Below are 12,082 nucleotides of genomic sequence, written 5' to 3' on the forward strand. Positions count from 1 at the left end.
CTAAACTATATATTTAGGTAAGTCTTAAAAAACATCACAGGATGGAAACTTAAAAAAAAGTTATAACAACATGGACTGTAATAGAAGGGTAGAGAAGAAAAGTTTTCTCTCTAAGGTTAGATTAGAAATAGCAAATCTCCAGGTGGACCAATGGTTCCCAATCAATAGCGCTGCAAGCCACCTTGTCCTCCATGGTGGGTTGTGACGCTCCTGGTAGTGCCAGGGAGGCTTCTTCTGGGTCTCACCAGGCTGGTGACCCACTCTACTGGCCTCCACAAGCCCCAGATTGGCCCACAGAAGCCTGTGAAAGTCTCCAAAAACCAGAAGTGGCTTTCAGAGGCTTCTGCAGGCCATTGTGAGGCCCGTGCAGGCCAGTAAAGTGGGTTGCAGCCTAACTCAACCCAGAAGAAGCCTCCAAGGCCGCCCAATGCTTTCAGAATGGCTCTGATTTAGAGCTGTTTGGACACTAGGTGGGTGAGCGGGTCTAGCCTGCAACCCACCTTACAAAGGCTTGCGATCCACACTTTGGGAAAGACTGATGCAGTCTGTTGCTTTGCACCCACTCCCTGAATATTGTACTTATCTCTTTTCAGGACATTTGCCATTCCCATTGTGATGATGCCATTATCCAGAATAAGGTGACAGCCATCATCAACTGCTTCATTAATTCTTCCATTCCACCAGCTCTGCAGATAGACATTCCTGAAGAGCAAGCCCAGAAGATTATTGAGCACAGAAGAGAACTCGGCCCTTACGTGTTTAGGGAGGCCCAGGTACTTCAACGTACATGCTCGGTTTGCGTGGGAAGAGTTGTGCTTGAGAGAGCAGACCTCTGGTTTGGGGTGCGGGGCTGAAATGTGTGCCTGCAGAAAAATGCGGACTGCAACTATGCAACTATGTGTATTTTTTATCCAGTGTATCTCCACTTATACTGGCACAAAAACAGCCTCAGTAGCATTAAAGTCTATCCACTGATTTGTGCATAAGCTTATGGGTGCGTAGGATAAAGGGACTTGAATCTTGGGAGCAGGAATTCATAGCTACTCTTTGCATTTGTCCTTTTACTGCTGCCACCACTGTAACTCCTGTAGGTAGTGGGGGTCTGTGGCATCCTTGTGTCATGCTGTTTGTGCTAGTGTTTGTGTGTCCTTTGGGATCTCTCATTGACTGCTGGGGGGACTGTTGCTCTTTCCTAGTAGCTGGCAGGGCAGCATTACCCCAGTGCTGGCCATTTATTGGTCCTGTGCCTATCCTTGTCCCCTGCTCAGTTCATCCTGGTGGCACTTCTTCATCCATCAGCGTTGGAACTGGGTTGGTGCAGTGATTGGCTCCTTGGACATCACATTGATGACACACAGCCAATGGTGCATGGGTATAGCATTGCTGATGTGCTGATGTAACACTGACAATGCATAGACATCACACTGATGACATGCTAATGTCGGGTTGCCACTCCATGAGTAGTGGGCAGTGTCAAGGTTTCTATGGACTCTGGGGGCGTTACTGGGAAGGGCTTCACCAGCATTACTGAGAGTGCTGTGCTGACAGGGTGTTGTCTGGACAAGCTTAGGATATCACTGATGTTGCACTGGTGTCCATGTGCTGCCAACATGGTGTGCAAATAGGATTGACCTGGAAAAAGAGTGGAATCCAAAGAACTATGTGGATAGACAATAGCTCTGTGATAAACTATATGTGTTGCATGCAGAAGATGCCAGGTTCAGCCTCTAGCATCCAGTTAAAAGAATCAGGTCGCAAGTAATGGGAAATGCCCCTGCCTGAGACCTTGAAGAGCCACTGCACTGCCCAGTAGAGAATATTGGGCTAGACGGACCGGATATCTGATTCAGTACAAGGCAAGTGAGCAAGAGTTCTAGCCACACATGGGAGCTTCTGCCTGGTGCCTTGGAGGTCTCCTTCACACTGCACAAGATTATCTTGTGACCTCTGAGAATCTGCTCTGGAAAGCTGGACCCCTCCCCCCCAGGAAGACTTCTAGTACAGCACAAGGAGCCACAGTTAGTATAGGAAATCTAGAGTCTCTTAGCATGTGTGCCAAAATACAGGGATCTTTGGATCCCAGCCGAGGACTTTGCAGCAAAGTACAGGGGCAACTTAACTTTATCAGATTGTATTGTGGTTTTTTAAAAGATGTTATTGGATCTGGTTGTAGACTCTCTTTCTCCCTTCCACCACTTCAGAAATAACAACTCTTCAGTTCTTCTGCTGTCCTGACTAAATAAGGACATTTGTAAAAATTATACTGATGATCAGCTGCAGTAATTACATTTTATGCCGCTGTTCATAAAGACTAGTTAGGCCTCTCTCCTTTCTTCACCAACCACCAGCATTAGTTGTCCACCACTACTTATCCTCATCTTTTAAAGATTTTGTTAATATAAATTCATAAAACATCCAGGACCATGAGAGAGAGAGAAAGAGAGAGAGAGAGAGAGCGCCATGAATTCACATACACCACTAGTATTTTGCTTATCTTCATCTTTAAGATGGGGGCTATTGAAAGTGAACTCACAGGGTAACTGTTAGAATAAATATTTAAACACAGGGACAGTATGCCACGATACACGGCTTCTTAAACTATCTGATGTGGCAGCCTGGCAATTCTTTCCCCCCCAATATTCTAGGGGCTGGTACCATATCAATGCCACACTGCTTTTTCTTTCCTGGAAATTCACTGCAAACCTGTAGCCAGTGGCTCACAGACTGGCCCCTGTTCTCAGACTAATGCTTTGTGAAGCAGTATAGCAGACATGATCTGTAATTAGAGTTCAGGAAATCAATCTGACAAGTGCTGGACCATCATGCCAGAGAACTGAATTTCATGTATTTTAGCTGATGTAATTTGACTGCAGTGTGAGTGACATCCAGCTGACTCACAGCCCAGTCCGGAAGCTGGCAGCTCCGCCGGGTGCAGTGGCACCAAAATGGCTACCTCTGCATCCAGTGGCACCGCTGACGCCACCAGAGATCTGGGGGGAAGCCCCAGGCCCTGCAATGGGGCTTCTTAAGTCTGTGTTGGCTATTTTGCTGGTGCAGACTTAAGAGTCTCTGTGTTGGGCTTTTCAGCCTGACATGGAGAGTAGGATACAGCAGAACAGAGCTCTGCCAGTCCCATCTCCTCCTGCCCAGCTCCATCTACTCCCCATCTCCCCCTGCCCCTAAACTACTATCCACTGGCAGGTGCTGCTGGAGGTCTGGCTAGCCCTCCATGTGGCACTGGCCCAGCACCGGCAGCCCATCCTCCTTGGATGCCATGGACATGCCTTATGGCATGTTTGCGTTACCCAGCGCCAGTGCTATACCTCAGCACCAATGCTGAAGATGTTTAGGATTGGGTCCTCAGTGCACAACCAAAGTTAATCACAGCTCAAGTGGTCTGTTAGCAGGCATGACTGTCACTTGGCTGCACCTGCCTCCCTTTGATTATGCTAAATGGACAGCAAGGAAGTTGCATATAATAGAATTCCAGCATTCCTAGTTGGAATATCACTTTGCAGCTGTGCAGTTACTGTTGGTGGCCGAGTGTGGAAGTAGGATTAGGGCAAGGGGAGGGGGTACCTAGGTAAGAGAAGTATTGGGAAAGAAGGAAAGACAAATGTTGAGCCATGGAGACAGAGAAGCTAACACATGACCACAGAACCCCAATGTATACGTTCAGACATATAGACAAAGATAACATAAGTACTTATTAATATATATCTATTCTACCTGTCATCCATCATGAAAATCAACTTAAATCAAGCTCCTAGATGGTCACCCATCCAGGCACTAACCAGACCTAGAGCTGCTTAGCTTCAGCAAGATGACTGCGTCACATAGATCATATCATGGGAAGTGGCAGGTGGTGATGGCCAAATATGGGAGAAGAATGAGGACTTGAGGCAAGGGTGCAGAAATAAGAACCAGGGTACAGGACCAGGAAAGGAGACATAAGTGGAATGATAGAGGAAGGGAAACTAAGCCATTTCCACAGTACTTCAGTAGTCAAGGTACAGCCTTACAGACACAGGTAAAACAAACACTGAATCTGTTATATTTACCCGATGATAACTGCCAGAACGTTAAGAGTAAAATTTGGCTCTAAACCTCTTTTAGAACTATTTCTCGTATTGAATAACAGTGTTAATGCCTTAATCGAGATCATCCTCTTTGCTTTCAGAATTGACTTTTTCTTGTCTCTTGTTTAAAACAGACCCTTCAAAAGATCATATCTGTAATGTTGTTTTAAAACTGCTTAAGAGCCAAAATTCCTTCTTCTTAAAAGAAAAGTTTAAAGAGAAGTCACCTTATTTGTGTAAGAGTGGAAGATGCTGGACAACAGTAGAGTTAAAAGCAATAATTCCAACACATGCTTTATTTTTTCAAAGAACATACTGGATTTAAAAAAAACAAAACCTCAGTCAATGTTTTCATTAATGCAAGCAATTATTTAGGACAATATTTTTAAAAAGGAGGGAAGGGTTTTAAACTGTGGTTTAGGAAGAACTCATCAGCAATAAATACGTACTGATGAGAAGCATGTGCAGGTCTGGAGTAAAATGTTAGAAGATGATACGGGGGAACAGTTTGTGCTATGCATTAGAAAGGAAACATTTGCTTCATTATGATGGCAAAACATTAGGTTGTCTGTAGTAGCATCTGTTTCCATGCAATGTTACAGTTTGAGACTTTCTTTTTCTCTTTCCTACCACTACAGATGACTATTTTTGCTCTTCTGTTTAAATTTTGGCCCAAATTTTGTGAATTTCGAATGAATTTGGCAGATGAGAGCCAAATTTTGCCTCTTCTAGAGAAGCGCAAAGAAAGGAAGTTAGAGAAACTGAAAAGAATTTCAGAAAGAGAAGCAGAAGAGAAGGTGAGAAAATCTAATCTCCATTGTTCACGACATTTGATTCCAGTCCTCCCAAGAGCCTGAGGGCACAATCCTATCCAGGTCTACTCAGAATTGTCCTATTTTGTTCAGTGGGGCTGAGTCTCAGGAAAGTGTGGCTAGGAGTGCAGCACGAGACAGCTAACAATACTTTATTGTGTAAACCATACACTGAAGTGTTGCTAAAATGTAACACACAAGCCAAAGCCTGCTTACTCAGCCCAAATGTGAACAATTTCTAATGATGCCTAAAATGTTTAGGAGATTGTGAGTCCACAGATCAGGCATTCCAATATTACTTCCATACATATTGCCCATAACGGGGCAGGGTAGGATAGGATAGGATATCTACCCAAAGTAATGACCCCCTACCCTTGCAGGAAAATTTGAGTGGGGGTGGGGTGGGTTGAAGCAATCCTCTGGCACTCCCAACCCCTCCAAAGCAGCTCCAGCCATGAGCAGTGCAGGCATACTTCCTGAAATGTTCCCCTGCAGCCATGTGCAGGAGCTAGTCATGGCCCAGGATGGAATGTGTGTTAATTGCATTGGCTGAGGGAAGTGAATGCAGCTTTCTTTCCTCACCACTGCCCAAATGTAATTTCTTTTTACCCAGTATAAATGGGATCTTGCCTCTAAACTACAGCCTTGTCTATTCCCTTTACTTACTGTAAGTTCTGTTTGTTTGAGCTTCTTACATTTCTAGCTCCCTTACTTGCATAGGCAGATGTAACAGTGTGGTATGTTTGTGTAATAATTCTACATGCAAGTGGCAAATGCCCTTCAGAGGTTGTTCCCTATTTCTGAGATCTAGGGTCATTTCTTATGGGCACCATGCAGTTCAGAAACCCAATTCATGTACTCATCAGGAGCCTGTAAATCCTATTAACTGCCTCATTATTTTTAAATTGATTATCAATGTCTAGCCCAGGCCAGGTTCCACTGAACTTTAGGTGCTGGTAAAGTGCCCCTTTCTCTTTGCATGCATGGGTCCTATCCTCAACAAACAACAGGAGGAGGAAATTTTGCCCCCCAACTACCCAAGACCACCTTCCAAATGGAGGTTATATTCTGTTTCTAATTTGCATTGCGTAGATGTTTGTCTTGCATCACTCACCAAACTCTGCAGTACTTGGTTTCTATGTTGTTTGAAGGCTAAAGATTTGCAGAAAAATAACACATAACTCTCCTTTCTGTTATTCATATGGCAGGCAGGGGGCAGGGTGAATTTGGATCAGGACCACACGAGAGGGGCTGGGGGAGGCTTAATTCTTTGTTCCCAATGCAAATTCTTCCTCCCCTGAAAGTGCTGTTAGTTGTGAAGGGGGAAACATACACAAAATTGTGCCCATAGAAAATTGGTATGGGGCAGAGGGCTAATTCTCCATCCTGTTCTGTAGTCTCAATCCAAATTACTCCCTTGCCAGATGTTTTCTTTTCTTTCTTTTTTTTTTTTGAACACCCAGAGATCCAGTCATGGATCTTGCATATTGCGTCTAGCTTGGCCGTAATCAGATTTTAGTGATTCTAAGTGGAGGGAATTCTGAAGCCAGCAGCAACCAGGAACAATTTTGCTTCCACTGTAGCTGTCCAAACAGATGGCATTATTGAAAGATTGTTCTTGACTGATCTTAGTGATTTCGATGAGGAAGCAGAAAAGTACAAAGGGATATAGAGTGCAACCGTTGAGATCTCCTATAACATGACCTCACAGGGTTTCTTTTTCTCTTTCCTTATTCTTCACATTAAACCGAGATTAATCAAAACATTATTTTTATTACTAGCTACCAAGGAAGAAATCCACCACTAGTGTGAAGACAGGTGTGACTTCTGAGGGTAAAGGTGATCTTTCATCTTCGCCAAGTTTTTCTGGATTTGGCCGGCAGGTGAATAATGAAACATTGGCTCTGTATATCATTTCTATAGCAAGGGGCATTTCTGCATTTCTGTCATTGATGTTACCATGGCAGTAGCCCCAAACCAGCATCAGCAGCTTGATATTTGTTCAAAGGCAGAAGGTATGGCTGTGCCTGTTAATTCCTGCCCAAAGTTTTAATTGCAGCACCCCCCTGGTCTTATATAAATTAACTATATGAATTGATCAATTGACTAGACCAGATTTACAAACAATTTCTGATACAATTGGTTTCACTTCTGCAGTACATGCAATTGAAATGAAGCCTAAGTAACTGTACTTGCTCATAGTCACCCCTTGTCATTTGCATGTCTTCTGGCCCTCCTTGCCTTTCCCTTTGTCTCCCCCACAGTCAACATTTAGATTGTAAACTCCTTTGGGGAAGTATCTTTCTTTTTTGTGATGGTAAAATATAACTACCCAGGCCTATTCCCCACCATTGGCACTGATGTAGCTGCATTGGTGGAGTATGAACTGCATCTAAAGTTTGGAGGGCAATCAGGAGGCCTGTCAGAGGTAGGTAAAAATATTTCCTTACCTCTGCATTGGCTTTTGGGTCTCCTCAGACCTACACCAACTATATAAGTGGTGTAAGTCAGAAGGGAGAAAAGGGTCAGAGCAGGTTCAAAAAGGGGGGATAGGATCCTGACACATGCTGGTGCCATCAGGATCCACTTCCGCCTCCTCCTCCCTGCCCATGACACAACCCTGCTGCCTTCGTTTAATAAGGACTCTTTGGCCAAATAACACTTTTCCAAGATTGTATACAAGGGGTCTTTAACAGAACCTCTCAGACTTTTCTGTGGGGTCTGTGGCAGCACAACTCTATTGCACAAAAATTATTGAACAATCTCTAGAGCTAGGAAGCTGATGCCTGTGATAGACAAAGAGGCAGATCAATAGACTTCAAAACAAGCTTATAAATATTAATGAGCAGGAAAACTGACAGAGCTGCAGAAAAAAACAGCTGGTGTAGTCTCCTCAGTGTTTTCTGTCAGTGATATTCAGGGTAGTGGTGGAAGGTGGAAGGAAGATTTCTTTTCATGTACTGGGGGTCCTAGTTGTGAAAAGATAAATGAACTGGGGAACAAGCCCCTGGGAAGTTCTTCAGTGCAAGCCCCCTTGAAGAGAATAATTGTAGTTTCCATGCTTTTCAAATGATGACCAAAGCAGACTGAAAACTTTTGGGTGGGTACAATGAATGGAACGAAGTGCTTTGATGATTACAGATGACATCAGAACCACATTAGGAAAAGTTTTTTTTGTTTCCCCTTTCTAATAGCATTGCGGTAATATTCTTGCTAATCCCTTTTACAACTTTTTCTGCCAAAAATTCCTTCTTTTCAATAACTGCTTCAGTTCTGAAAATGCTGACATTGTCTTATAAAAGGCAAGGCTTCCCTGTGTTAGACCATATCTCACCCAAAATTGATTAACCTCTATTTTTAAATGTTAAATGACTCTTTCAGCTTTCCTGGACATATACAAAGTATCTAGAAGCAATTCAGCAGGAAAGAGTACTCCTGAAGATTCAAGAAGATCTAGAGAAAAAATCAATAGCATCGTCTGCTTATATCGGTCAGTTTTTCATCAGGTTTTGCACCTAGAGAGATATGGTTATAGATCCAGTTACAGCCCATTTTCTCGCAAAATGTATAGTGTCAACTAAGTATCCATATACTGTCTTTCAGGTTGTATTTCTTAGGCTCAAACCCTAACCAACTTTCCAGCGCTGGCATAGCTGTGCCAATGGGACGTGTGCTGCTTCCTGCAGTTGGGGAGCATTCACGGAGTCCTCCTCAAAGCAAGGGAGTGTTTGTTTCCTTCCCTTGGAGCTGAACTGCCCTTGTGTCGGTGCTGGAAAGTGGGTTAGGATTGTGCCCTTAGCTACTTAGGTGCACGCACACACAGTCACTTAGAACCGTGGTTCCCAACTTTTGATCAGGCACTAGCCCCTCAAGGAGAGTAGCAAGCCAACTGGGGACCCATAGGTGCCATTAGTATGGCTCTTTCAGGTTCTTGCTGCTGCCAAAAATGGGTAAGTCAAGAACTCCTTTTTTACTTACATGCATTTGGTGGTTGTGGTGGCGGCAGTGAGAACCTGGATGTGACGTACTAATTGCACCTATGGGTCCCCAGTTGGGTTACTACTCTCCTTGAGGGGCTACTGCCTGGTCAAAGGTTGGGAACCCTGGTTCTAAGTGACTGTGTGTGCCTCCACCTAAGCAGCTAAGGTCCCTGGTTGGGTCGCTACCCTCCTTATGGGAGTAGCGTCCCAAATGAAAATATGAACACTTGCCCTGGGTTGTTGCAACCCCCAGGTTGGGAAACACTGCTTTAGAATCATAGAATATTACAGTTAGAGGAGAGTTTAAAGATCATCTGATCCAAGTCCCTGCTCAGTACAGGGAACTGGTACAAATTCCCTGACAGGTGGCCATCCTGCCCCTTCTTGAAAACATCTAACAAGGAATAGCCCACTATGTGCTGAATCCTATACCCCTTCCAGGGCCTGATCTGCCTGCATGGATCAACTTGGACTTGCGCTAGCAATATTGCCAGCAGGTCCAAGCTATCCCATTGCAGCTGCTCAGGCCTAAGCTGGGGAAAGAGGACAAATGTTTAAACCTCCTGCAGCCAAAACTGCCCTGTAGGATGCAGCAGAGGCTGTGCCAGTGCTACTGCATTGCCGTGCAGGAGGTTAGTTAGGACTGGGCTGTAGTGCAGAACAGAGTGGAACTATCACTTATGATCTGGACTGTATGCCTCTTTTAATGCAGTCCAGCAATGCATTAGCTTATTTGGCTGCTGCATCACACTCGATTCATTTAATTCCCTTCTGTACTTACTTTCAGCTGGTCAAATGATATGGGAAAACCTTTATATGGGTAAAGTACTGTAGAAGGTCACTTAGTGGTAGGTAAGCAAGCTTCTAACCTGCTTTTTAAGCACCCAGCCTGGTGAAATTTTTTAGAAAACTCAAAGGCTTGCTCATCAGTTTGTGACATTTCAGTGGTCTTAATAAAAGTTTTATGCTATTGTGGCTTTGAAATTTGTTCTAATGAACCAATACAGCTACCTATAATTTTTGTGCGGCAAGTTCTTCCTACTCTTTCAGTGCATTTATTCAGTGCACTTCCGATTTCAGTGGATTCCCTCTCACAGCCTCCCTGTCCCCCGTTCCTTCTACTTCCTTGCCCAATTTCACCCCCTCTTTGCCCCTTCCTTGCCCTTTCTTTATTCCATTTTGCCCCTCCCTGCCTCTGCCTCTGCCTTACCTGCTCCGGTGGGTCCAGGGAAATCCATTGATGTCTGGGGAGCATTACCTCCTCTTGTGGCAATGCTCCCAAAATGGGAGCAATTTTCAACAGCAGAATTCTGTTCCACTATTGTAAATGGTTGTGCACATCAGCCCAATTCCTGGATAGGTTTGGGCTGCCCATTTTGTAAACTGTGTTGATGAGAATGGAAAGGCAGTATATAAAATTTTAAAGAAATGTTAATGTTTCTATGGAATTGAAAGTCTTATGGACCAGAACCATGCTACTTCTGGGTTTTTTACACAACACACACTGCAGTTCTTAAACTACTATTGTCATAATCACCTTTGCAACCCATTTGCATCCTGTAGAATTTTTGAGACAAGAAGAATCTCCATGTCAGGATGTTGCATGTACAGTGCATGACAGTGCAGCCATCACTATGGTATTTTCCCCCAAGTGTCCCTTGTTGAATGTCCAAGGATACGTATACTCCAAGAATAGCACTCACTCACTCACACAGGGCGCAATCCTATCCTGCGCTGGAACAGGCAAACCAGGAGGCTTGCGCTGTATCCAGCACAGGATAGTGGCCAGAGTCAGCTCAGCCAGAGGTAAGGAGAAACATTTCTCCTTACCTCTGGGTAAGGGCTGCTGGCCCCAATGGGTCTCCTCAGATATGCGCCACCTCTTGAGGTGGCACAAGTCCAAGGAGAGTAGAGCAACTTGAAGCTGCTCCTTTCTCCCTGGGAAAGGGGGTTGGGATCCGGCATAATTGCCAGATCCCAGCCCCACCTCCATCTCCCTGCCTGCCCACCCCCCAGCCTCCCCCCCACCCAGGAACGCCTCCCCCGTCCCCTCCCCACCTCTCCCACACCTACCTTTCTTCACTGCATCGGCCCAGCCAGGCAGACACAATAAGCACGGAGGAAGCTGGCGCGGAAGCTTGCGTCAGCCTCCCAGGCCAGCGCTTCTTTGAGCGCCAGCCTGGCTTCTCCTGAGGATGCAAAAACGTGCCTTACAGCATAGGGTGCATTTAGGATTGCACCCTCCCTCCCTCCCTCCCTCCCTCACTCACTCACTCACTCACTGGCATTCCTGAAAGGGGGGGGAACGGTTTCTTCAGGCGCCTGGTGGCTGGTGTAAAGGGCCCCCCCTTGCTTTCAGAGCCAGTCAGGGCTACAAAAACAAAAGCTTTTGCAGCCCTGACTGTCTCTGAAGGCAAGAAGGAGGGGTTGCTTTACACCAGTGGCTAGGCACCTGAAGGAACGTAGTGTTTTGCCCCCCTCCAGGAATGCCAATGTGTTCTGTGTAACAGACCCTAAAAACTGGCTGCATTTCTTCACTCTGAAAGCTTTGGGCTTTTCTACAGTTTTCAGACTTTGTTTCTTTGAGTTTCAGGTGCCTCAACCCCTGTTTCGCCAAAGAGTGATCATCGAGGTGGGGGTGGGTCGGTAAAATCTACTGGTTCAACATTCCGCTCAGCTTTTGTGAAACGTGCTTTTCCACCTAGGGACAAACAATGAAAGTACGTCTGGGGTGTTGTACATTGCAATATGTCATCAGATTCTTTTGTTTTTTGTCCTGTTGCTAATCAAGTGCCTTGTCATTAATCAATATTCAAATAAAAGGAGGTATTCAACTGACTAGGCAAAGAAGTACTAACTAGTAGAAAAGTACTAATCTGCTTACATCACAAGCCCATGCATATCTATTCAGAAGTAGACCTCATTGAGTTTAATGGTCTTATACCCTGGTAAGTGTATGTATAGGATTGCAACCTTAAGATCTGAATATTTGTAGATGCTCCACAGGCTTGATGGAGAAATGGCTTTTTCCCCCTTAGAATGAAATGTTAAAATCAGAGATCCATGATAGGGCAAAAGACATTGGGCATTCCAAATTTCCTACTTGTGCTGGAAGTAGCCCTTGAATCACAGCCTAATATTACATTTTTGGTTATATGACTATAGTATAGGTGGACCCTGTTTATCCCCTGAACTTGCATTGAGCCAGACT

At 44.8% G+C, this 12,082-nt stretch overlaps 1 protein-coding gene across 1 annotated transcript in view; it reads left to right on the forward strand.

Annotated features, from left to right (window-relative positions):
* Positions 1-12,082, forward strand: part of RGS22 (regulator of G protein signaling 22) — a 75,802-nt gene that overhangs the window by 62,300 nt on the left and 1,420 nt on the right. Inside the window, exons 22-26 of the mRNA XM_066624393.1 lie at positions 594-773; positions 4,718-4,876; positions 6,673-6,774; positions 8,273-8,381; positions 11,465-11,591. Coding sequence (XP_066480490.1) covers positions 594-773; positions 4,718-4,876; positions 6,673-6,774; positions 8,273-8,381; positions 11,465-11,589 — 675 coding nt within the window. The 3' untranslated portion in view covers positions 11,590-11,591. The remainder of the gene's footprint in view (positions 1-593; positions 774-4,717; positions 4,877-6,672; positions 6,775-8,272; positions 8,382-11,464; positions 11,592-12,082) is intronic.

This window comes from Tiliqua scincoides, chromosome 4 (genome assembly GCF_035046505.1).
Source record: "Tiliqua scincoides isolate rTilSci1 chromosome 4, rTilSci1.hap2, whole genome shotgun sequence".
NCBI classification, from domain to species: domain Eukaryota; kingdom Metazoa; phylum Chordata; class Lepidosauria; order Squamata; family Scincidae; genus Tiliqua; species Tiliqua scincoides.